Source organism: Anas acuta, chromosome 1 (assembly GCF_963932015.1).
Source record: "Anas acuta chromosome 1, bAnaAcu1.1, whole genome shotgun sequence".
NCBI classification, from domain to species: domain Eukaryota; kingdom Metazoa; phylum Chordata; class Aves; order Anseriformes; family Anatidae; genus Anas; species Anas acuta.
Genome location: NC_088979.1, coordinates 118,258,907 through 118,286,332, shown reverse-complemented (window position 1 = coordinate 118,286,332; position 27,426 = coordinate 118,258,907). Strand labels below are relative to the sequence as shown.

The 27,426-nt window shown below is 40.9% G+C and overlaps 1 protein-coding gene across 50 annotated transcripts in view; it reads left to right on the top strand.

Annotated features, from left to right (window-relative positions):
* Nucleotides 1–27,426, top strand: part of ZBTB20 (zinc finger and BTB domain containing 20) — a 526,186-nt gene extending 498,760 nt beyond the window's left edge. For all 50 annotated transcript variants that reach the window (XM_068697248.1, XM_068697214.1, XM_068697255.1 and 47 more), the window contains one exon: nt 384–27,426. In XM_068697248.1, coding sequence (XP_068553349.1) covers nt 384–802 — 419 coding nt within the window. In that variant the 3' untranslated portion in view covers nt 803–27,426. The remainder of the gene's footprint in view (nt 1–383) is intronic.

The following is a 27,426-nucleotide window of genomic DNA, read 5'->3' as shown; positions in this document are numbered from 1 at the left end:
CCTCCCTGCCTGGGGCAGCAGGGGCTGAGCTATTGAAGCTGGGAGTAGAAGATGCCAGCACCTTTTAACTCCTGTTTTTGTCAGTGCCTGCTCCATGAGCTTGAGCAAATCACCTCAGCTTTTCACTGTGTGTAAGCTGGGAATACCTGCAGCCTCCACAGTAAAGCACTGTGAAACCTCTGGTCAAGTTTTGGGTTCCAAAACAGTTTTTAACAGAACGACACCTTCTTAGCCAAAGCATCTCTCCAAAGACTCATCATTAGTTTATTGCAAAGAGTCATACAGAGCTGGTTTAATTCTGTTATCTTTTTTTTTTTCTTTTTTTGTCTGTTTTTCTTTCTCTCTTTCTCTCTCTCTCTCTCTCTGTCTTTGGCAACGGGCAGGTGAGAAACCCCACCAATGCAGCATCTGTTGGCGCTCCTTCTCTTTAAAGGATTACTTAATCAAACACATGGTGACGCACACTGGCGTGAGGGCGTACCAGTGCAGTATCTGCAACAAGCGCTTCACCCAGAAGAGCTCCCTTAACGTGCACATGCGCCTCCACCGTGGGGAGAAGTCCTACGAGTGCTACATCTGCAAGAAGAAGTTCTCCCACAAGACCCTGCTGGAGAGGCATGTGGCTCTGCACAGTGCCACCAACGGCACGCCTGGAGCCACCGGCACCGGCGCCAGGGCCGTCCCTGCTGGGGTGGTGGCCTGCACGGAGGGGACCACGTACGTCTGCTCTGTCTGTCCAGCTAAGTTTGACCAAATCGAGCATTTCAACGACCACATGAGGATGCATGTGTCAGACGGATAAGTAGAATCTCTCTCTCTCTTTGTTATGAACAAAAAAAAAAATAGAAACAACAAAAAAAGCTATGGCACTAGAATTTAAGAAATGATTTTTGTTTCATTTTTACCTTTATTTTCCTCCTTTTTTTTGGGTTCGTTTCGTTTTGTTGTTTTTGTACTACATGAAGAACTGTTTTTTGCCTGCTGGTACATTACATTTCCGGAGGCTGGGTGAATAATAATTTTCCCAACCTCCCTCGGATGGTGGCCTTAAGGCCAGGTAGTGCTTCATGAGCTCCACTGGTTGGATCTCTAGCTACTGGCCTCTAAATACAACCCTTCTTTACTACAAAAACAAAAACAAAAAAACACAAAAAAAAAAACACAAACAAAAAAAAAAAACATAAAAAATCAAAAAACAGACAGAAAAAATAAAAACAAAAAAAAAAAAACAATTTCTTTTTTCTCACTTGTGAAGAGCACTACAAAAGAAAAAGAAAAGAAACAAAACAAAATATATTACAAAATCTACAAGGCCTACTGTCGTTATAAGTACACCGCTCGCAGTGTTTCAATGGACATAATTCACAATGCTGACCGCTTTTGGACTTCACAGTATCCAGTTAGAACTGTGGAATATTTTGCTTCTGGTTGAGCAGCAACCAGAGGAAACAAGGCCCTGCTGGTTTCCACCACGTGTCTGCTTTCTCACACACACATGCATCCACAAACACACGAAAGGGCTGAGGGGAGTGCAAGGCAGTGTGGCTTGGATAGTGTGGAGTCCCTGCAGGATGAGGAAAAAAGAATCAGAGGTTCCTCACCTGGATTCTGCTCCATCCCACGCTCTCTGGCTCACCCTCCCCGCTGCTTTTCCCATACCACCACCACCTTACAGCAGAAACCAAGAAGATTCAGACAACGAGCAACGGTGGCTTTTTGTAATTTATTCAGTGTCTTCGCTGAGCCCAGGGCCTCAGCACAATCAAGAGGGACTTTCACAGAAGGCAAAGAGAAACACAGAGGAAAATCAAAGATATCAGAGGTTGCAACCTATGGATCTAGGTACAAGAGAAGGGTTAGTTCCCACAATCTTTGCAAAAAAAAAAAAAAAGCATCAGGATTTATTCTTGTGGAAGAAAGAGGAATAGAGGGCGGGTGGGGAGGGGAATAATTAAAAAAAAGAGTTCTTGGGACTTTTTTAATTCAAAATTTTATAGAGGGGCAAAAGTGACGTTTACCAGATAGAATGCTGATTTTTTTAATATATTTACAACAGTATTTGTGTAAAAAAAGAAACAAAAAAAGTGAGATTGTTAAAAGTAATTTTTCTTTGTTTTCTTTTTTGTTTTGCGTACACTGCCACTAATATCTTCTCTTTTATTATATATATGAATATATATATAAATATATATTTTATTTTAAATTGAGACTGTTAAGGTTAGCTAACCTGCTTCCAGATAGAGGGGGGGAGGGGAGATGATCTTGATTTTTATTTTAAAAAAAGAGGAAGGATGTTTCTTAATTTTCTTTTCAAGTATTATTTTTTTCACTCTCTCTCTTTTCTAATGGAATCAAGAATTACCTGGGTCGATGAGGGGCTCTGTGAAGTCATCTGTGGGATTATCTACTAGAGTTTGTGCATCCTGCAGTATGGGTTGAACTGCTACTTTGTTTTTTGAGTTACGTGGTTCTCTTTTGGCTCTTACCAAGGTTCTGTTGTTTCTGGTTTTGGTTCCATCTCAGAATTTATTTCTGCCGAAGGGAGGTTCCTTTTGAGAAAGATAGCTTCTTGCAACGTTCCCTTGTTTTTGAGGCTGATAGAGTTTGTAGTCTTTTTCTTTTCTTTCTTCGTTTTTGAAAATGTAATGAAAGTCTTGGAAGTGTGTAATAACTAGGATTTCCCTTCTTTTTGGTCACTGGACAAGAAGTAATCTGCTGTATTGTTCTCTCATCCCTGCCTTGCTCGCTAGAGAGCTTCCATATTTGTGTGGGAATCTGATCCTGCCCCTGGTAATTTGTGCTGATGCCAAAATAACTTAAAAGGTTACCATTGCAAATAATCTTCCCTTCTTCATTTGCAAAAACGTCTAACTGAAGGGCCACATCCCGCATTCTCTGCATATGCAAAGCTATGCAAGGAATGTAGGATCAGTGTGACAGATTGATTCCTGATCTGCATATACATGTTGGTGTTCTGTATTTTGTTTTATTGTGTTTGGGCTGGTGTTCTCCCTAGTTGTCTTCTGTGTATCTGTGTGAGAATTTTTCCCCCAAAGCCAACTCCCAAAGTACATGGGTCCTTAGTTCAGTTGGATCAGTGTCTGACACTGTCTTTGTCTTGCTTGAAATCCATAGCTAGGATTTGCACCAGCTGCACTCTGGACTTTATTTTTTAGGCAGAGAAGAAGCACCTAACAAAAATATGCAAAAAGAAAAAGAAAAAAAAAAAAAAGAGTCTAGTTTAGCTTTTACTTGTGTCTATATTTAAATTAAGCTTTCTTAAGTTTACAGAACTTTGCTTGTGAACACTGAGCATTTCACATGAGACATTCTTTGATGCTGGACAACCTTCTAAATATTGACTCGATAGGTCTGCACATAAAACGTTGTGTGTTCTTTCCACCTGCAGCTTCTGTATCGGATGTCTGTGATTCAGCACAGGTAACCTCGTTGCTACCTTCTAGGCCCGTTCCATTGCTGATTTACTATGGGCAAAAAAAATCCCAACAGATACTTCACTCTCAGAATCTTTCTGTAACCTGCAAGGTATTGTTCAGCAGATCCTAAATGTCCAAGGCCCGATTCTCACTTGCACTAGAACACGTAAAGAGACTTTGAGGCAAGTGCCAGAATGAATGAGCCTTTTGTGTGGTCATGTCTTTTTTTGTCACCAGTTTCTTCAGGTAGTTCAAGGATTATCACAAAGAATCTACATTAGTTTGGCTGGGCTACAGGAGGAGCACAAGCTAGTTAAAAAACATTGTTTTTATAACTGCACTGGTAAAATAAATGCTGACATGTGAACCAAGAAGTGAAAAGACTAAGCCTAAGACACAGAGAGGGAGAACTGGTATCTGCTGTGCAAAGAAACACTAAATCTGTACAGAAAATATAGGTTCTAGAGACAGGGATGGGGAGGAGAGTGGGGAATGTGAAGCTATACAAAAGGATTGGAAGATGCTTCTCTGGGGAAAAGGAGTTTTTTTCTGAGATCTTTAGTGTTGAAAAGTTTGGTGTTCTCCCATATGAGGAATTAATGAATTTCACCCAGCTTAAAAATTTGTAGCTGTTCATTTGCCATCTGAGGTCTGGGGAAAAGCTGTTTAATTTGTCATTGTTAAATTTGGTCAACCACGGTCAAAATGTAGCATATTCTGGAATATAGTTCTGATACCAGAAGAGATTTCAGTACACAGGAAATAAGAATCAGGGTTTACATCCACCAAAATCCAAATACTAGTGTTTAAGTGAATTAAACATCAGTTTTGAATGAATGAAAGGTGCCAATTAAAAAGTAAACTCCTTAAAGTAAAGCTAAGGCATATAAATTGTGTTCTAAATCTCTTGGACAGTTTAGGTCAAGGTCTTCACAAATACCTGCCTGAAATACAACCTGATTTTATCAAACTTCCAGGCTCAAAAATTAGCGACTAGATTTTGTAAAACATGGAGCAACTTGCAGCATGCTTGTAAACGTAGCTGAAAGTGCTCATCTGATCACTTCCATATTTAAGTGCCCTTCTATGAACTTAGGAGCTCACACATAGACCCCTTTATCTTTTAAAACATTAAATTCTCTTTAATAAGGCTTCCTCCTGTCTGTAGAAATATATATTGCCTATGTGGAAACACCTACAGTAGCTGAATGTTACAGGTATTTTCAAGCTTCATGCATTGCTACTATATTCCTCACTAGAAAGAATACCTGTAGGACACTGGTAGTCCCAATGATCTACAAACTGCTGTCGACAGTGTTTGAGTGCATCCATCTCAGTATGCTTGAAAGGTTTCCTTCAAAATACCAGGTAAAATGAGGTAGATGAGAAAGAGTTGACAGTACCACACATCCCTCTGCTGGAGCATGCAATATCCTGCATTCCTTGAGCCCGATTCTCCCTTTCCCTAAAGCTCTCTTTATATTGCTTTGGCAATGGAAAAGGGCATTAAGTGGGGCACAGATTCAAGCATACAAATCAAAGCCTCTCTACAAGGCAAAAGTGCAATTAGGAAGCCTTAGGTTAAATGAGAGGTAAGTGCCTTCTCTTACTGCTGCTGAGGCTGGTGAAGTCAATTGAAAATGTAGGAATGGCCAGAGCAGACCCGCCCTGTGGTCCACCTCACCCAGTGTTCGGTCTCTGACTCTGTGGCAAGGTACAGATGATTGGGAGGAAGATTAAAGACCCGTGTTGGATAATTACAAAGTAGTAAGCCTAAGAGAGAAGATTTATTATAATCCCTATGAGATATGTATCTGCTTATAACCTGAAGACATAATAATTGATGGCCTTAACTTTTTATCCCATATAAAAATTATATATTGTGGCAGATAATTCTCATTATCCTACAGAGATCTAGCTTATTAATTGCTAGGTGGCCCCAATGCTATCCTATGGAAGTGAGTTCCTCAATTTAATTACAGCCTTGTAGAAATGATTCATTTTCTGGTTAAATTTGTTGCTGTTCATTGAAGCACCCTTGTTCTTGTATTACATGGAAGTATAAATCAGAGGATCAAAATTTGTCTTCTCTTGTCCATTCCCCTGCAGTCTGCCTCTCTTTGGGAAATGTGAATCCACAAGGAATGCAGGACCACAAGGTCAGTGTCTGCTGGTCAGGAAGGAGAGAACGGCAAGCAAGTGTGTGTGTGTGTGTGTCGTGTGTATGTGCACGAATGAGGTTCTCCTACAAGATCTTTTCCAGAGGCACAGAAAGTACAACTTGTACATAATAAGAAAGTAGCAGGAGAGTACACTAGTCTTCAGAAACTATTATATGAGCATTTTGAGCCGGTCACTCCTCTCATAAAACACGTAGTATTAGTCTCTCGTAAGGGAAATAGAGCTGTTCCGTAGGAGCTGCTCTGGGGACACTTTCTCAACAACTGTCTTGCTCCCACTAGGCCCATGTCTGGCCCATGCTGTCAGATACTTTCAAAATCAGCCCAAATTCACAGTAAGCTAACAGGGAAAAGTATAATTTAATTCACTCTCTAAAAGAATAAGATTTCCCTTTGCTCTAAGATCAGAGGCCAAGTGATACCCATTTTTCTTCTTCTGATTTCTTTTTCATCCAAAGAAGAGTTGATATAACCCACATACCATCAGCCTCCTCAACTCTTACTCACCCCAAACTGACTGATTTCAGTGAGACTTGAGCTACTCGATTAATTCTGCATCATTAACATGGTGGAGGAACAAATCTAGTGTTATACTAGCGTGTCTTGGCTTTCTTAGTAAAGAAAACAAATCCCATAGGGATCATCCGTCTTCCAAAACATACTCTTTGTGGGAGCATTGAATCCAGTCCAAAACCAGAAGCACCCAAACCATTTCAGACATAACCAGACCTCCAGTATGCTTATGACTGTGACCTTTTAGGCAGTTTTATGTGAAGGTAATCTTACAGCTCTCACTGCTCAAGATGACTTGCTACTCAAAAAGAAGTATAATATCAATTTCGTACCTGGTGACTGTTCTGTCAAGGAAAACTAGACCTTGGTAATCCAGCCCTTTCAACTCAGTATCCAGCTCCTCTGAGCTATTGAAATAAACCTGACAGAAATGAATCAGCAGGTAGCCTAACTGAAACAGCGTCTCGTCTGCCTAAAGCTAAATAGCTACTTTTCACATTCCCAGATTTGTTGGTACACTGGCTGTGAAAATTCCTGAAGGAGGTGTAACGTGATGAGAACTCGGCTCTGAGAGGTTCTGAGCCTCCTCAGATCCCAAGAGGCTTGTCACTCAGTAGGATTTAGCCCCTAAGTGATCACAACTCTGCTGCAAAAAGACTTAGGAGAGAATCTACAACTCATATGTTAAATCTGGAGTCCAGAGTTTATAAATGGAAGGAAAACCCTTCCCAGTATTTGAGTGTCCCCCTGACAAAAAAAAAAAAAAAAAAAAAAAAAAAAAAAAAAATCAGGTGGGAAGGCCTTGCAGAGGGGTAGAGACCAAATGTCTGTGACATGTCCAATAAGACAGTTAAGTATCATAAGGTGGCCTGATGCTCAATTTGTGTCCATCAGTGGCTTGCTCTGGCCATGCAAAGTCAGTTATACTGCAGTTAACCTTCTTGTTTGTCCTGCCAGAAGTAGTACCTAAGGTCTCAGTTAACGTCCTTTAGAGTGATCCAGTTCATCTCAGCAGGAGCAAAGGAGTCCCCGTATTTAGACAGATGGCTAAGGTGGGAAATTTGGAGAAAAATTAAGATGAAATGGTTTGAAGAATATGCATATACTCTAGTTCAGACAAAGCAAAAAGTTGTGTTATGTTTTCCTTAGTGCAGAACAGACAAATAGGATCCACAAGTGTGACACTGACAGAGAGATGATCTATGTCAAAACAGAAATGCTTCGCTCTCATAGACCTATTATAAAATGCAAAGGAGAATCTGTTTCATTTTTCTGAGAAAAAAAATGTAAATAAGAAAAAAGATGTGTTAAGTAATAGTATATATCCACCTAATTATTCCCAATGCTGGTAACTAATCGACTAGATCAGTGCCTCTAGGAACAGAGAAAATGTTACGCATTCAATGTTTCTGTTTCTGATCCTCCTTCAGTACAGATCAGGAGTAACTTAGATGAAAACAGTGGAGTTACACAAGTTACACAAGTACAAAATTTGTGGTGAATGAAAGAATTATTCCCCTGTATGTCTGTGAATACCTGGACATGCAGCCACTCTGAGTTAAAGTTTATCATTACTACGATACTGTTCAATAATTTTGGTTTAAAGTTTATATTTTCAGTGGGGAAAAAAATACAATGTTAAATATAGACAGATTTTTTCCATGATTTATTTAGGAATGGTGCATGTTTCTTTTTGCACTTAAGCCTCAGAAGCACTACTTGATCCCCAGACATTACAAGAGTCCAGGTGTAGGAGAAGCAGAGTTGACTCATCTACTGTAAATAAGGTAAAAGAGTAAAATGGACCTGTAATATGCTTTAAGTCACTTGTGTTGCAAGTGTTGCAATTGGTAATTCCAATGAAGATTTTCCTAGGTTTGTTATAAAATACAGGGAATCAAATAATCCTAACCAAAATTCTAAAAAAGTCACGTCAGGAGAAGAATTAGTCATGTTTTTTTGAATGCCTGTTTCCCCTAGAATTATCTATAAAAACTTCTAAAATAATAACAAGAGACTGACTCAAGATACACAGAACTCTGCTAGTGTTGCATGAATCTTCTGATAGTATCTCATGGTCACAGTTTCCACTGCCTGAATTAAGTCTACTTCTCTAACAAATTTCCTTTCCCTGCAGTCAGTGAACTGAGATTTTGTGCACAAGCACAAATGCCCAAGGAAAAATCTTAATGTTTCCCCCAGGAATATTTAGCATAACAAACGCTTGCATGTCAGTAGCTCTTGTGACCTCTGCAGCAAGTAAGCTGAAATAGGGAGAGAAAAAAAAAAAAAAATTAAAAAAGGAGTGTAACTGAGGTAAGCAGGCCAGGAAGGTCTTCCAAACACTCTGTTAACTTGGACTTTAACCCCTCCAATTTACACGTTTGTCCCTAACTATTTTTTAAAAAGCAAAAAGCAGTGAAATACATCTTTTGGAAATGAATACACTTCAGCCTCAGATGCAGTTGCTGCCTTAAAACACATGCATCTGAGCAGTATGGAGTGTACTTATGTTTTGTATCTGTAGCAAAGTTTCATCTAAAACATTCCCTTCGTTCAAAATGCATTATATTGTGTTTTCCTGTTTGAGAGGGTAGGAGAGGAGTAAAGAATTATTAGTGACACTTTGGGGTCTCTTTACATTGCTTCTCAGCTGTTTCTTACCTTCTGTTACAGCTGCAGGTTTGGTCCTCTTCCAAAGTGATCTCCTTTATATTGGGTTGGTTGGCATTAGCTCCCTGTAAAATACTGAAGGATAAATCCTGTTTCTAAACCAAATTAATATTGTGAGGGTAAGGCTGTGTGATTTGACTACTGACTCCAGCCTCACCCATGCCAGTGAAATAAATTCACATGAGAGAAACCCAGTGAAAAGCTGTTTTCCATTGACAAATCCCGTTCTTAATTTCTATCAGTACAATCTGTAGTGACACTTTTCGGATTCTGTGCACATCACTGGAAATAAATGTAGGCACTTTGATCGTTTTCCTATGATTTACTTTAAGAAAACTAAAGAAGCACCAATGTATCCCATCATTTGTGAGAACTGTCCATTGCAGCCCATAGGTGTATTCATGTTTCCACTCTTCATTGCAGAATTAAGTCCTCCTTGTGAAGTTTCACATCCAGTCATGCAACTACACTCCAAGCATCTCTAGTAAATAATCTGTCAGGTTGGGCTCAGGTAACCCTATAAGGTCCCCACTGGGACTCACCATGCTGGAAAAACTGGTACCAAGGTAGCGACGCATTTACTGCTTTCGGTGTTTTCCTGGCAGAACTGCACACCTCGTGCATTTGACTTGGTGATTTTTGCCACGTTCAGCAGTCACACAACACTTGAGGAAAGTGCAGAGCTTGATTAGATACTCACCGTTGTGCACAGCTGTCTGGTTCTGCAATGTCCTGTTCCTACAAAACAGACAGGTATGTTTCTGAGGTCTATACATATAACTAGGCACCTATTTCATTTCACTCCTTTTTGCCACCTGGATATTACCACGTTCTTTTTTGACACTTAAAAAGTCCCTTAAAAATACCCCCAATATATTGTGTTTGAATACAGAGGAGCATCACATTCAGGAAGGAGGACTACAGTCACAAAGGTGCCCTGAAATACATCGCAGCTTTTCTCTTCTCACTCACCCATGAAGTCTTTTTTTCGGTTCTCATTTGTCGCACAGTCTGATGGTATCTACGGGATCTTCAAACAAAACTAAATTATATGGCCTCTGTGTGTGTGTGTGTGCATGCCAACAGAAGTGAGTACGCATGTGTGTGTGTGCGTGTGTAGGTAGCTAGCTAGCTAGCTCTGGCTTTACAGATTCCTAATTGGGTATGGATCAGGGAAGGGTTTAAATAAAACAAGGGTTACAACATGAACAGTGGAGCATTGGCACGAACCAGTAGCACATTACTTTAGCAGTATGTGTGTACACACACCAAACACACCTGGTTGGCCAAATGCCCTTAACTGAACGTTTGCCTAAACAAAGCATTTGCCCTCATTGAAAACTTGACTCCCAGACCTGGTCCAGTGTGTTTTTATGAGTGCCTCTCAGAGCACTGCAGGGTCTTGCAGCCACAACATACGTAAAACAGTGCTGCTCAGCAGGCTTCACCAGCAGAAGGGACAGCCAGGGGACTGGCAGCTTTCGAGCTATACTCGAGTTCAGTCACTCATTTCCACTGAATTTCATCATGTTCACCTGACAGGGGAATCAAATGCAAACAATGTAATCCCACTTGCCTCTTTGCTCCCCTCAAAAAGGACAGTAAAAAATTACCAAGTCATTAAACAGTTAGCAACACAGTGTATTGATACGTACAGGCTCTAAAATAATCTCTTGTATCCAGAGCCCCATCAAACAGCTCTTTCCCCACCTCATGTACTCTGCAATATGTTGGCTATGAATATCTTTACAAGTAGTAAAAACAATGTAGGCAGAATGTGCAGTCGCTAACAATTAACTTTCTCTCCCGTGGTCTTTGCCAAAATCCTTTCAGGAACATCTTTAGTGTGTCTAGAAGACTGGTAGGTTGTCAGGAGAAGAAGGCATTGGTTGGTGAGAGCATTCAGCATGTAATCCACGAAAACTGAGGGATTTCTGGAACTCATTTTGCTCTCATTTCGTTAGCGGGATGAATCAGTATGTTTAGCTACAGCTGCCTATTTTGGTATCGTGTTGGCCCTGAAGTAGCTTTTTATTCTTTTCACTCTGGAGTTCTTTTGTCCTCGTCACAGAAAGGGTAATTGATGATTTTATTTTATTTTTTCCTTTCATTTTCTCTCATACAAAGTTGAGTAAATGTTATTCCTCTTCTTATATTGGTGGCATTTCCCTTCCCCTTTTGAGTAAGACGATAAATGCAACAATTTTGGCTGGTTGATTTTGGGGTGAGGTTTTTATTTTGGTTTGGGGTTTTTCTTTGGTTTAATGTACATTGTCTCTCTATAGTCAAAATGTCTGTGACTGTAACAGTACGTATTTCTTTTACTGGAGAAAATAGACTTTTTGGTTTTTGTTAACAGTACTAGTGACTTTGTGGAAAATGACAAGTTGCTATTTAGATCTGCTTAGTTAAGTACAGTACACTACAATACAGTATTTCTGAAAGCTAGAACATACAGTACACAATATATATAGCAATTCTATATCAATATATATACATAGTATAATCATTTAACTTTTGCATCTGCCTATGATCATAGAGGAATTATTTTTCACATGTATCATTCACAACCCAATCAACTGCTGCAGCTATTTGAAGCATTTAACAATCATTATTACAGCTCTAGTGTGCTTTTTCATATTATTGGCTTCTTTATTGTCTTTACACGTATTTTTTCAGGCTTTTTTAAAATTTCTATGTAGCGAGATGTAGGAAAGTAATTTTTTTTTAAGAAAAGGTAAAACAGTATTAGGCTCTACAAAAAATTAGATATTGTTCCCTGCTATCCCTTTCATATCAGAAGAACAATAAGTCAAAACAATTAAGATTATCTATTAGCTCTCCTCAAAGATGTCCTGTTGTTTCATTTGTAAAAGTGTATGTCAGACTTTCCTCTTCCATTACTACTAGCCTTGGAGAAAGATGCCGCAAGAGATCTTTCACTCTTTCCAAGATCTGTTTCTTCAAAGTCTTAAGATTTCCTAAAATTCTTCCCTGCACTTAGAAGAATATATATTATTCTTTTTTACAGTTATTCTGAATGTGGCCAGTGGATTTTGACAGGAATTGGATACAAAATACCTCTATCCACCACTATTAATATCACAATTAGATCTTTCCTTATCCACTTGATCCTCCTTTTTTCAAATGACAACACACTTCCATAAGTCAGAGTTTCAGTTCAAAAGTTTTCCAAGATGAGTGTTGCCTTTATCATCTTCCAGTCAGTTCTGAACTTTGAGTCAGACCCATTAGGATTTCATTATCAACACGGAGCTACTGAAAAAAAATGTCACTAGGGATATGTCAACATCTAGATCCAAAGAGCCCAGAGGAAGCTGATGGATGCCCAGACCTTGTGGCAACCTTGGGGTGTACTTTCTGAAATCTCATCTTGTAACAGATTGCCCATGCAGTGAGTCCACATCAAAACTTTGCACAAGTATGGTTGCTTTTCTGATTCAGGTACATCTCAGCTGACCTTCATTCCTTTGGTCAATAACATATCACTCCTAACTGACAACGTGCAAGATCAAGTGGATGAGGGTTGTGGAGGAGGTATTCATTGTATCTCATTTCTTCTAACTGTAATGACTGGAAGAAATAAGAGATGGTCACATCAATTACAAACATTGAGAATGAGATAATCCGTATCACTGAAAATCAGTAAACTTAAAAGTGATTTTGGAGTGGGAAGAGAGGGAAAGAGTTAACTATTCCACCTCTTGGGATAATAAGATGAGAACTTCAAGCATAGGAATCATCAAGTGCTGGCATTTCTTACAGACTCCTACCATCTGCCATTTGCACTTATGTGGAGGCCACTACCACATCCTTTTTTCTTTCTACTTGCAGTTTAAAAGTCACGGTCTTCCAGCAGTGATTTCTAAGTCTGGCTTGTCTTTATTCTCTGTATATCCATTTCTGAGAGAAGGAAGAGACTACTACTTTGCCCTATTACATAAAGGATGATGTTTGACCCTTTAAGCCAAAAAGGTGCCATTTCCCAAATTAATTCCAGTTAGCTGCTGCAACAGAGTGCTGATTCAGTGGTCCACGATTTCTGACCATGGTCTTTGCCTTTTCCTTTGAGTGCTAAATCATACATATTTTAGTAGAGAGTGTTCTCACATCACTGAGAATGCCTGCTCATTTAAGTGGCTGCATACCCATTCCACGCTTCCCCTGCTAATCCTTTGTAAGGTTCAGTAATTCATTTAGGATAATTACTAGTTAATATGTTTCTTGATTTAACTTCCTTGTTGCCTTTTATTTTTCCTAATGCTTTTTTTAAGCACCTCAGTTCATTTTGCATCTTATACAGTTTACAGTTTATATTTTTAGGCTAAGAAGTGGTTTTACAAACAGGATGGTACCAAACAGGTAGATTATCCACACTAGAGATTGTACTTTTAGAATGCAGTGTGTACACATACAATTGCCTAAGGGAAAGTGAAACTAACAAAATAATCGGCTGGTGAACACTATTTTAACATATCTTTAACATAAAGGACAGTCAGTCATTTGTGAATCCAGAAATCTTGCTTTTTTGAACATGTATCCTTTCTTTTTCATTCTCTGAAGAAACACTAGTCTTGAGAATTGTGTTTTCTAAGAAACTCATTTCATATGTGCATATCTTCTGCTTTTCTGATGAGACAGAAAAGAGAAAGTGATACTGGCTTTGCAGTTTTATACAATCTTGCATTGGAGACTTTCCTTGAATGATATAAACATCAAGGGAAGCCCCTGTCCAAGTATTAGCTTTATTCTAGTATATCGTTTTCATTGTTTCTTTTGTTTTCCATCTCCTCGTTGACCGAGCAGACCTTCTGGGCTAATGCAAGCCATGGTCTCATGTTTCTGTAGCTGACAGCATTTGTATTCAGCTCCCTTTTGCACTTCTTTTCTGTTTTGTACAGCTTTTGAGGAACACAACATTTGAAGTAGGTAACACTGTCACCACGAGAGGGAGAACCTTGTACTAAGAGAACGTTGCTCTGTGCTACTGTGCAGGGACAGAAAGGGATTTTAAAGCTCTTCACTGCAAGGTTGAACAAGAGGAGAGTCCCCCCACCTCGGGGGTGCTTGCACCAAAGACTGGGGGGCTCCCAGGAAAGAGGAGTGTTTGAACTCCATACAAGAGACTTGCTCATCACCCACACCACTTAGAGGAAAAGACTGAATCTTCAGCATCTGCTGCTGCTCTTTCTTTTTCATGTATGACTATCTTTAGTTTTTAAAAAGGTATAGTTCCTATTTATTGAGGGAAGAGATGTCACTCTTTCAGTTATTGGAGTCAGAACTAAACTTGTTTGCAAGCATCTTCAACAAGTTTCATTGTCTTTTGGGGTGCCCTGTTTCCTTTGTCCTAACGACAGGATGTAGGTCAGACTGCTGTGAAATTCTTATGAATCTTTTAAATCTTTGATTTATTCCCAGTTCCACATACGCTGAGCATTCAGTCCCCTGGATCTTTGCTCCAAAGTTCAGATTCAAAGAAATTCTTACAAGGAAATGAGGCAGAAAATTGGTGGTTTCCCCTAAGTTCCACCCATAATCAGCTTTTGTTGCCAAACATAAGATAAATAGGCTGCTCAGCTCAGGAAGGATGTACTGCATAACCTTTCTTGTCAGCACCAGTGAGGTCTATGCTTAATCCTGAAAACTGATCGGACCAATACTCACTGGGCTAATTTCTCCAGGCGTGACTCGTAATCTTTTGTTGACTTCAGTGCATCTTCTCAGACAGGGAAAGCATATGTAGTCCTACAGAAAGTCATAGTCCTAAGAGCTAGTTTCATATACATCCGTTAAGATGTCACAGGATTGCTCCCGCTAATTTAGCATTTTTCTGCCCAAAATTTTTATCCTTCGTAAAACTGACCTAAGATTTGATTTCATTCCACTGGACAGATTTTACCTGTGTTAAGGGCTCTGTGATTAAACGGTCTCTCCTTTTTGCTGGGAGGCTTCAAAATTCAGAAGGCTGCTTCCCATTGAACAAGATATGGGACTCTTTTTGTCCAGAGAGAGGTAAATAATAGCATGTTTGTCTTCAATAATTAAGTAGTGAGCCACAACAGCTGGTGTATATGTATATGAAACACGGCAATTGCTTTTCCCTAATTTACAGCCTTGCTACATCACTTTTCTATTACCAAAACAGTGTAAAACATTTGGGGAGTAAATGACAGCTATGACCCACTGTCATTGCAGCAGTGATATTTGGAGTTAACTGATTCAAGGTTTCTGACTACTTTACCCAGAAGCTCTCTAGCCATACCTTTTCTGTAATTCTGTGGGTAAAATAAAGTTGCTTCTTTGTAACATCTGACTATATAACCCCAAATTCAGAGTATGCATCAAGCTTTTCTTTAGACATTTTTTAAAAACCATGCTATTGCATCGTATGTGCAGGAGAATGGATTGGAACCTACGTAGTCTGGCATGAGCCTAGCATTTCAGCAAGCAGATTGGGCACCCTCAAAGTACAGCCAGCTGAACAGCAAGAAAACTCATTGGTGATGATTAGAGAGGCAAAATTGATATTCACAGACTTTACAGAAAAGCTAGAAAGCTTTATCAGTTTTGTGTCTCGTGTATGCTTTGACACGGGACACACTGCTGTAGCTATGCACCCAGACAGAGTGTGTTTAGATGCTGGCCCCTTGCCATGCCTAGCAATTCGATTACAGTCTCTATTTTTTATGGCATTATTCTGCTTTGGAGGTGGATATTCAGGGTCCCTGCACCCTTGTTTAGATTCCTTCTCTTAGGCTCTTTCCTTATTTCTGTGCATTTGAAAGCCCGTTAATCTTTTCTGCACTAGAATGAAACAGAGTGTATCTGTGTGTCTGGAGTCGAGGGCACAGTTCTCCTACCTTTGCAAGACAAAGAAAAAGGAGGAACCTGTTTCTCATATATTCTTTGGTTTATTTGTTGGTATTTGCTTTTGTTTACATTCTTGGTTGGCTGAAGTCTTCAACAAAGGATCGGGAATAGGAGAAAAGAGGCATGAGGAAGCACGTTCCTAAGCCTAGATGAAGCATCATGCAATGTACTCTATGTACCAAGCAATTGCAGAGAGGTTCATACAGCAGCAGTGGAATTGCCCTAATGTGTTCCTTTTTTCTATACATTTCCCCTTCTTGCTCTTCCTTCCCTGTTGTGGCCTCTTACACAATTTTAGTGGTTCCCCACAGTCGTTTCTCGTTGTTATGAGGGTTAGATGGAAGCTCTTGTGGCTGTCCAGACTGAACTTAATCTCCAAACCAGTGAGTATCCCAAGGTCTTTATTGTGTTTTCCCAAGTGATATCTTAATGAGTAGCAAGCCCCGGCAGACGTTTTATTTTGTTAAAACGGATCAATTGACATGGGGAGGTATGGGCTGATTGGGATTCAGTAACCGACTTGCCTTTGTTACTAGTGAGCTTTATTTTGTTTGTCTTGTGTGTTTTCATATTTAGGTACGTAAGAGCTTATATGCCTGTCATTAAAATTCCTGCTTTTCCCACCATAGTCCTAGAAGGGCTATGAAAAAAAAAAATCCTTTATATATATTGCTTGTGTATTTGAAGGGTGAGGGAAGGAGCTGTCCACGCACGTGTGTCTCTGCGTGAGAGGGAGAAAACTGAAGTTAGTGTCGATCTGTCCATTTGTTCTAGGGTGGCCACAGAGAGCTGCCACGTTGAAGAGTTGATTGCACTACAGAACCTTAGCTTGGGCACTGTTAAAATAAGGACTGTATATTGGGAACAGGGAAGCTTTTTAGGTTTTTTATCCACACTTACACATGCCCTTTGCAAGGCGTACCCTTGCAAAGTTTGCATCTGACAAGTTTGTGTAAAACCACTACTGACCTTTTTGCTGTATCCATTTAGTTCTCTCTTCTTTCTGCAGCCCCCAGACAATGACTTGTCTCCTTTCCATTTCCAGTTGTTCAGCTTATTATGTTTTCAATAAATGTCCCGTCTACTAACAAGATCATCTACATTGAGCAGGAGGAGGAGAGAAAATAAGGCATGTGAAAGTGTGGCTGGGAGACTGCAAATCCCCCTTTGTTTTGGGGCATTCGTGTACTTTTACTGAGAGCTGATTTCATGGGGATTTTCATGGGGTGGGGAGGGAGTTTGTGCTTTTTTGGTCTGGATAAGGCTTTTTATTTTTGCACTAAGTATGACTGCACTGCACTGCATTGCACTACTGAAATGTATTTACATGTGGTGGGATTGGAAGGGGCCAATTAAGCAGGAAGGGAGAAGAGAAAGGGATGGGCACAGAAAACAGGATGTATCTTAAACTTGACCAGGTTGGAAGAGAACTGAGGTTACCTTTACTTTAAGCAACTAGTCAGACACTGAGATAGCTGTATTGGATAGCTTCTGTAAAATAATAATAATAATAATAAAGTAACAAAAGCACTATCATGGAAACAGAAGAGGCATCACAGGTTTTAGGGTGCTACAGATCTTTTCCCCCCTTTTCCTAGAGAGTGCTCTTTGCGGCTGTGAGAGCGTTAAGAGAACTGCTTAGCACAAAACCAGAGTCAGGCTTCAACATGAAGACACCAATTCCTAGTTCAAAATCTGCTCAAAACCTGCCTTGTCAGATCGGATCTCCTCAGAGATGTTTGACTGTAATCAGTATCCCTTGGGTGTAAGCATGATCTCTCAGCTCAAGAAGTGAAGCCACAAAGCAGGCTTACCAAAGGGGAAGGTCACTGAAAAATAAATAAATAAATAAATAAAGCACTTCTTTCAAAGGCTGTAATGGGGATGGTGCAATAAACAGTCATTCTGAACACTCGATTGAAGATGTTCCATTCAAGCCTTTGGGGGCAGAGGGAGCAGGAGGGATGTGGACAAGGAAGGGCGATGTGGAATTCAGTAAAATAAGGAATATTCCTGCTTGGGCTAAGATGCTCTCCGGCATTTTTAGATCTTCAGTCTGATTTCTCTCCTCAAACAGATAGTCAAGCATTACCAAGGCTTTTGGCTGGAACCAAACAGAATCCTAAGCTGGAAAGTATTTTACAGTCATGATGCATGTTGGTCTATACCTTGATCATTGACTTTGTAACAAGCATAGTATGAGGAAAAAAAAACAAACAAAACAACAACACTAATTTGCAGCAAGGTCCATCTCTGCTGTAGCTCTTTGTGGTCTACAAACTATCAAAATTTTGCGTTGAATCTCTTCAGTAAGACTATGGTTACAACTTCTGCCAGAAGGCAGATTAGAATCATGAAAAATGCTCTGTGTAGCAGCCAGGAGAAGAGTGTAACACAGGAGAGCATCTGCTTTGGTTCTGCAGTATAGGGGCCACCTGTCTGATGTGCACGGAGGTTTCATGAGCAAAAGAGGGGAGACAGGCATCCAATTCCTAAGGAAAGCCTACAGTAATCGGGTGTTCAGAGTCCTATTCACACCCTGAATTTCTCCTTAGGCCTGAAGCTAAGACCTTTTGGCTCCATTAGTACCAAGGAATGGGCAGTGGTACAGACCTTACACAGAGCTGGTTTTGTTGGTTGGTCTGTTGGACTGCCTCGTTTGAGGAAAGTATGAACAACTAGAGGAGAAGTAATATATCAGAGGCGGGTCCTGGGTGAGAAGGAGCAAGTCTGTCTGGAACCAAAAGAAACTTTGGAGATAAGGATATGCTTGTCTGGGAAACTCTGAGATTTCCACTCTTAGTTAGATTTCATCCATCGTGGCTTAGAAGTACTGGAAGAGAAGAACGGGAGATGTCCCCCAAGGTAGTGTTAGGTGAACTACTGAATGACTCTTCCCGTGAGAGGCAGGGCTGTCTCTTTCTGAGCCACCTGCAGGACTCCTGTAAGATGAATACCACTGGAAGGCCATCTTCCAGTAACGAGGCAGCGGATGCCCGACAAAAGCACAGTTTGTTTGAGAGCCAGCATAACACAGTGGCAGGAGAGCACATTTAGTTTAAGTGGCATTTGCTTCTGTAAGAGTAGTAACAGCTACGAAGTCATGATATGGGAGGAAATCAAGTCTGTCTACTGAAGTTAATTTGGGTTATGAGCCAATAGTCCCCATTTTCGTTTAGGTGAGTTTTGTTTTGTTTTGTCGTTTAAGGCAGCTGCATATATTGCTACTGTCCGAGTAGATTTGCATTGTCAAAGAGGAGTAGTGGACTGCTCCAGAAAAAAAAGTGAAGCTGAGGGTTTACTGAGCCTGCTGTGTCCAGAGTGCCTTTCCTGCTGTGGTGAAATAAAGAACTTCTGTAGTTTGAGCTGTTCTGGCTGACTGATTGCTGCATATTCCTCCCTTGTGGTGTGACCCGCTGTCAGCCGTGTTTGGACAAGGAGAGGAACACTGCATGCTTGCAATGCTGTGATAAGATGCCATTTGCACTAGTTTTGTTTTTTTTAAAAAAAAGTACTGCAACCTGGAGAAGAGGGCTTTGAGCCATGCTCCCAAATGGGGTTTGAATTCTGCCTGTTTAAACCTGATTCCAGCTGACTGAGTTTCAACAAAAGCAGTCTAGTCCATGTAGAGAAGAACCCAACCATTTCAGAAAGCCACATTCCAGCCTCTGTTCCCGCTCGGTTACAGTGCTCAACCAGATCAGTTCCTGGACGTAAGTGCGATTGTAGAGTTTTAAATGGCTCTTAAATAGGTTGTTCCTTTTTACATGGTCAGTTTGAAACTAGTTTGACTGGAACTGCATTTAAATATAGCACAAACTCAATTTTTTCAGCATGGTACTAAAGCCCCGTGTAGACAGTGCTTGACTGAGAAACCAAGGATAACTTGAGGTTTATTTTAAGAAGCCAAAACATATGTTGCTGATTAGAGATGCCGCATAACTTAATGCCCTATTTTTTTTCTCCAGATGGAGAAACACTAACTTCCATAATTCTCCTCCATTTGTCATCCTGCTTCGTTGTTGCACCTTTTCTCTTGAATGAAAATCACTTTGGCCAGTGGGCTAGATCCAAACCAGAACTTCCCTTTACTGTTTGATCATCTTCTTTCTGTATGTTCCTTTCCTAGACGTTGACAAGCACTACTGAGGATCAGCTTGAGTATTTGCTGGGATTGTGTGGCGTAGTTATAGTTCAATAAGATGCTAGTGATGTTTTCAACTCTACCGTAACTGTATAGCATACCCTTGAAGAGAATGTTGTTTCAGAAGTTCCAGTGGAAAAAAAAAGAAAAAAAAAAAAAAGGAGATGCCAGGAACCGTGATGGAGCTTCAGTCGCAGTGCTATGGCTGTGTCTGTAGGGAACACATTTCTGGTGGCTGGTGATGCTGACATTTACAAAGGCAATTCTGTAGCAATAGAGAATGTATGCTTTCTCATCCCTGCTGAACTTAGAGAATTTATGCTAGCAGAATGATCCCAGACTACCCTGTTAGAGTTCATCACGGTTTCCCTGATGGAGAAGGCTAAGCAATCTGTCACATCACCTTAGGCAGTCTGAATTTGCTTCTAGACTACTTCCAAATGGCCTGCCAGCCAGGCGCCCTCCCTGGTTGATCCCAATTTCACACTGGCTGGTGGTTTGCCAAATCAACCAAGGTGACCAAGACATAGCCTTGGCCCCAGCTAGGAGCCTTTTACCTTTCCTTTTCCTTTTGGTTTTCCATCAAACCAGGAGTGCAATTAGTGGTGAGTAGGTGGCCGTTCAGCTGTTGCTCCAGGTGACAAGAATGGCAAAGCCGCATGGCAAATTGAGCTACTGTTGTCCCTCAGGACACCCGTAAAGGCAAGAGGCTGGGCTCTGGTTGCTGGTGTAGCTCCAGGCCTACAGCTTCTGCTGCTTGCCCCCCAAAACTTGTTTTGATCAACCATGCTGTTGCCCTCGAATATGCTTTGTGTGTGAAAAACTGATTGCAGTTGTTCTGTTGTCTGTTTTCTCTCTTCTGCATCATGGATGTGGCACCAACTTACTCTCACAATGAGCTTGGGTGTTGTTTTGCTGTTATTATTAACATGTAATTCTACTGTAGACCAAAAAATACGAAAAGGAAAAAAATCAGTTTCAAGACGTAAAAGACCAGTGAGTGAAAGGTGAAAAATTTAGGAAGCAAAGGTGTAAGAGAAGCAGTGGTTAACTGTGTTAAGTTAGAAATCTCAGAATAGCCTTACCTATTTCTTAACCAATGCTTACCAATCATCCGGTAGTGGGGTTAGATAGCTTTCTTGGCTCATTCGTACTTGTATCCTAATATATATATATATTTTATTTTTGTTTCTTTGGTATTGCTGTTGCACATCATGTTGTCTTTTATAATGCCTGATTTTATTGTATTGTACTTTATCAATCTGTTTTGTTTTTGTTTTCCTTTTGAAGGATGGGATAAATAATGTTTCCTTTTTGTTTTGAATTTTTGAGAAAAAAAAAATGCACTGGAAGTAAACACAAACACATTTTGTCATTTAAAAAAATAAATAAATAATGGAAAACACACAGCCACGCAGTGGAAAAGGCTAAGAAAAAGCTCCTCTCTTCTTCCCTATTGTGGAAGCGTCTTCTATCAGATATGCTAGAAAGAAAGCAATCAATCTCAAACAAAGGAAGAGAGAAGCCTCTTTGATCCCAGCTCTGCTACCTGGTGTATTTATGCACAGTGTTTTGCAGGGCTGGGCTCCTAAATGGCCAACAGTCATAAAATCCAGAACCACATGGGGCAAAATTCATCCCTGGTGCAAGCAGATGTAATTGCAATGAAGTCAAAAGAGGTACACAAAGGATGGATTTAGCCACATGCATGCGAGATGCAGCTGCCTTCCCTGTAGTACCTAAGTCCCCACTGCTAGATTTTATTGATGTGGAAACGGCTGGTCTTTTGGCTGTGTTAATCGCATAATACCCATTGAACGGTGTTCAAGGTAGGCAAAACACTTTCCCACTGAATAAATCAGTTCTGGATGCACCTTTGCATGACGCCTTTTGCCTACCAGCTTTCAGCTGTTACCCACTCCCAGCCGCGAACTGATCCGATCTAACTCTGGTTGAAGAGCCTGCCTTTGCCAGAAAATGGACTTGACTATTAAGCGTAGTAAAACTTCTGCGTATTTAACTACTATAACCCAGAAATGGCCCTTGCACTTTTAAGGCATATGGAAACATCCTCTCTGTCTTTCAAAATGGCTACGGTTCTTTTGCGAGTAGAACGCCACAGACACAGAAACACACACACAAAAAAAAAATTAATTAATTAAAAAAAAAATAAAATCTGGAGGCTCTTTGCCCCAAATCCTTCCCGTCTCTTTTAGTGCTCGGCAGTGTCCTGCCCCCCTAGTGCCTGCTCACCTGAGTACAGCGGGACAGATGCGCGTGTTGAGACGAATGCAAAGAGCACGCCTTTTAAAAGGCAGATGATTTTCCTGTTATGCCAGCATCTTCGAATTCCCATATCAGCTGATGGTTTTTCCTAGCCTGACGGCTTTCAATCAGTTGTTGAAACATTGGCTTTCGCTGTTTTGTTTTCTAAGGAGGGAATGTGGGGTGGGGAGAATAATGTGGTGTTGTTTGTAACTTCACAGTCCTGATAGTTGGTTTGTATCTTCCATATTTTATGCAAAAACAGACATTATAAGTCAATAAATAATTGTGCCCTAGGTTGAAAGTTAAGTGTTCAGGAAAGGAAAAAAATGGTTGGCATTTTTCTACATTTTTGTGAAGACTCTTTTGGAAAGGAAGGGTACATATTTTTGTTGTGTAGTATTTTCTATTTTTGAATGCATTTTCTTGGTACAAGACTGTTTTGTGGAATTTTTTTTCTTTTTGGTGAACACATTATTTAAAAAAAAAAAAAAAAAAAGAAAAGAAAGAAAAAACTAATTGAAAAGTTTGCCCTTAAGGATATGCTGCAGTTTTGAGGTTTAAAATAAAAAATAAAAAAACCATTCAAGGCGCGTGTTAAAAGTTGGGGGATTGTATTGTTGGGAGTTTTTTTGTAATTGTTACAAGAAGAAGTTTGTAGCCACTGCTGTTTATTTTGTTTCAGATGAGTAAGTAAAGGGATTGTTCTTGTGTTATTCTTTTTTTTAAAAAAAAAGTTATTTATGAAATGTCACAAACACTGGACTGTGAGTTTGTGTGGAAGCATTTTACCACCCTGTGTCTTCATAGAGCTGTTGGTGATCCTACTTCTCATTAATCTGTCTCACGATTTCCTGAGCAAATCTGGGGGGAAAAGTGGGAGGGGGAGAAGTAAAAGAGAAACTGAATGCATTTTTGAGGCAGAAACTCGGGGGGAAAACACAAAACGGTGTTTTGGAATCCCAAACCCGCTCTGTCAGCTCTACTTCTCCCATCTACCACAGGAACACAAAGGGCTTGCACCCACTGGTGGAGAAGGAAAACCTGTGGTATGTAGACGTGGCAGCGTGCAAGGGGACAAGTGGCTGAGAGCCGCGATGCTCATAAGGACCTCTGTAAATGACATCCCAGCTTCTCAGCCAACAGCTCCCCTGGCATGCCCATCATATCAGGCCAGAGGCTTTTGGGACAGCCTCACCAACCCAACCAAAACACTGAGGGTGGTTCTGCCTTTTCACGTGCCAAGCGAGCTCTTCTGGCACCCCACCAGTGGGCGCGAACAGCGGGGAGCACTGCTCAGTGCGATCGCCGGCTGTTGATCTGGGGAGAAGTAGAGACTGGAGGTGACCAAAGAGGTGTGTGGTGCTCTCAGTTTCGAGGAACAAGCTTAGGAACGATTGGAGAAGCAATGCTTCAGGCATTCGTGGGACCAGAGAAAAGGGAAAGGGGAAGACACCAACAGCCATAACAAAAACTGGAGATATGTAACTGGGCGACATACTAGACCAACCAGACTCTTTTCCTTCCTGGACAATAATGCAGCCAAATCTTGAGACTGTCAAGCAGACAGAAAGCTGAATGTGGCCTTCATTTCTCCTGCCTTTCCTTTTTATTCTCCCTCTTCCTTTGCCCTGAGATTTCTTCTCAGTGAGCGTCCGCTCTGCTGAGCACTTCTTTTGCCCTCCACCTAAACTGCCCTTGCTTTCGAAATGTGGGTTCAGTCAGGACTGAGTAAAATCATGTGCCTTCTTTTTCCCCTTTTGTAAGTATACCGACCTCCTCCCCTTCCCCAACTTAGACGTGCGAGAGAGGCAGGAGGAGGCTGCTTAGGAGTGCTACTTGTCTACAGGCGTCCGGCAAAACACTGAGGTGGTGGCAAGGGGAAGGGGAGTGGAGAGAGCTGTCAGCTCCTTCCCCTTCCCACACGTAGCAGGTCTTCCCAAGGAGACACCCTCCGCCACCACCTCCTCAGAGGGCCCTCTCTCCTACCATCAGTCCCAGTGGGCATGGGATGGCTTTCCTCTCCGATTCCTATCCCGGCTGAGCGAAGCACTCTGCTGGAATTCATGTCATTTGCAAGCAGTTTGTGGCCTTATAGAGATGACTTTTCAACCACTAAAAGAAAAAAAAAAAAAAAAAGGCAACTCAATTCCTGCCCAAGGTTTGTGTCACTTCTAAAAACCCAGTCCCTACCAGTTCAGACTCCTTGAATCTCAGTCCATTCTAAGGATGGTGGCTAAACTGACCAGCCGAGCACTTAAATGCTAGACCGTCTGGTCTCGTGCTTTCTTTGCTATAATCCCTACTGTCTGCTTGCTTTTCTTACTTTCTCTATATTCTCTGCTTTACGAGGCAGCCCTAGAGTTTGGTAAAAGGTGAGAGGAGCCAGTGGGATCCTGGCTCAGGGAAAGTAGTTGACGGCTCATTTTCAGTGTCTTAGCAGGAGAAGGATATGCCAGCTGCCACAGCAAATGCATATTACGATGGGCTGACTGTGGTATTTTTAGGGCCAATAAACCCCACCCAATTACCGGAACATGGCTTATTCCCGGGTCAAAACCATGGAGAGGAAATAGCGCTTTGGCATACTGGAGAAGCAGCCTGCAGTGCACAGGACATAAGATCTGCACCACGCCTGGGTGGTGGGAACAAAAAGTCCCCTTGGCACTTCCATAAAGAGACAATAAATGAAAATGCTGTGGATGGGGACTGGAAATCTATTCTGTAGGTTAGGTTCTAGAGACAGGGAGGGGCAGCTGGGGAACGATGGGTTTATTTCCACTCCCCATTAATGGTGCGCACTTAATGGTGCAGAGGAAGGGCGCATTCCTAGCAACCTTTGGTGCTGATGATGGACTTAAGACATTTGTCCAAGGCCTAATTTTGACACTATATACACTACATCGCATGCAATATTTCCAAAAATAAAAAAATAAATAGGAGAGAGAGGGAGGAGAGCAGTGCAGGCAGTTGGGATTGTTAGGGTTGGATTATTTTGCATCTTTTGTAAAACTGTAAATTCAACAGTGCCTTATTCCTAATAGATGCTGGCACTTGGGGGACACACACATGAAAGTACCAATGAAAGCCAGAACTAGGGAGAGTCAGACGCATACAACAGAGGTCAGTAATCATCGTTATGGGAGCTGTACTGGGAATGACACAGCTACGTCAGAACTGAAAACCGCTCAAATATTCAAGCTCTAAAGCAATTTCCCTTCCACCACCTCCTGCCTTCCCTCCTTGCCAATGGTGCTGCCCAAGAATAGCTGCCTACACTGAGGCCTGTCACTGCCCCATTTGCTTTTGGCATTGTTGAGTCCAAGGAGTTTAGCATAGTCAAGCTTTCCACCGCTACAGTGTTTTCCACGGGGTATGTGAATGCCAGTTGTTTTGCTTTAAATGCACTTTAAAAAAAAAAAAAATCAAATCAAAGCTCCAGACTGTTTCAAATACATAGGGGAAGCTAGTGCATATGTGTTTGAACCCAGTTCACTTTATCTCCAGTTAAAATGTACTCCATGCAGTGTGTATGTATAGAACAATGTGTATGCATACGAACACACACGTCAACCTTAAATATCAGCAGACTAACCTTTCTCCTTAAGCTCATGAAACCAGATGCTACACAAACACAGCAGCAGCAGAGGAATTAACGGTTGGGCTCTTGAAACAGATCACAAAAAATAAAAGCAACTACTTGGTCCTTTCTGTATGTTCAATAATTACAGAAGGAATTGGGTTGTAACCGGAATAAAAAGGAACGGTGCTAACTGAGTGAATGGGCAAAACCAACAAAAACAAAAACAAAAACTCAGCCCAATAACGCGGTTTGACTTTTACACTAATTCTCACATTGGGTTGTTTTGTTATGGTTTTTTGTTTTGTTTGATATGGAAAAAAAATAAATTGCATCTAAACTGATCCACCCGCAAAAGAAAAAAAAAGCAAACGAAATGAAATGCGTCCTGCCCTGAGGAAGCTCTTGTTTATGGAGGATGTCAGAAGTCTCAAAACTCTCGGCCTTGCTCTCACGTACCACATGCTCAATCAGTCCTTTTTTTAAAATGTCTGAAACTGAGAAAAAAAAAAGAAAAAAAAAAGAAAAAAAAAAAAAAAAGAAAAACTTTTTGAAGCACCTTACGTGGCTTCCCATTCCAGGAGTGGGAGCCACCTTTTTTTCTTTGAGCACCTTACTGATGTGTTAATGCTATCTGCTGTCTTTTTGTTGCCCGTTGGCTGAGCGGCTGGCTGTCAGCACCTACACGCAAGCGTGCGGGGGCGAGGGCACCTTCCCATTCCCGTGGCATCGGCTGGGACCCAGGAGGAAATTTCTTGGTTTCACAGAAAGGGGAGAGGGGGAAAAATAACAAAAAACAAAAAACGCACACTCGTGTGTGTGCAACAAAATGGGGCGCTTTCATCCTGGGGACAAAGAAACTCCCAGCAGCCAGAGCCAAGCGAATGGGAAACGGCACCGAGGGCTGAATCCCGGGGTCTTTACACGATGGCCTTGCCCGAATAGAGACCCATGGATCCATCCCTGGAAAGCTCCAGGAGGAGCCGGGTCTGTGCCCGGATCGCCGCGTGCTGCCGCGGTCGCTTGTGTTGTTGCACGCCCGCCCGTCCGCACACCCACGCACGCGCACCGCTATACAGACATCTCTCGAGAAACATGGTTTGTGACGATGTGAAGAGCAGGTCAACAGTTTTGAGGGGTTAAGTTCCTTTTTTTTCTCTCATTATACTCTGTAAATGGTATGTCAGTTATCAAAAACAAGCAAATAGAAAATCGTTTAAAAAAAAAAATACCTTGCATACGCCTTTTCTATCAAGTGCTTTAAAATATAGAATAAATACACACATCCTGCCAGTTTTTTCTTACAGTGAGAGTATCCTTACCTGCCATTTAATATTAGCCTCGTATTTTTCTCACGTATATTTACCTGTGACTTGTATTTGTTATTTAAAACAGGAAAAAAAATAAAAAAAGAAAATTAACTGTAGCGCTTCATTATACTATATTATTATTATTATTATTGTGACATTTTGGAATACTGTGAAGTTTTATCTCTTGCATATACTTTATACGGAAGTATTACGCCTTAAAAAAATACGGAAATAAATTTTACAAGGTTTCTGTTTTGTGTGGAAGAGTAATTGATGTTGCTAAGAATGATGTTTGTTTTTTGTTTTTTTTTTTAATGTTACCAGCACTTTTTTTGTAAGTTTCACTTTCTGAGGTATTGTACAAGTTCACACTGTTTGTGAAGTTTGAATATGAAGGAATAATTAAAAAAAAAAAAAAAAAAAGACAAAA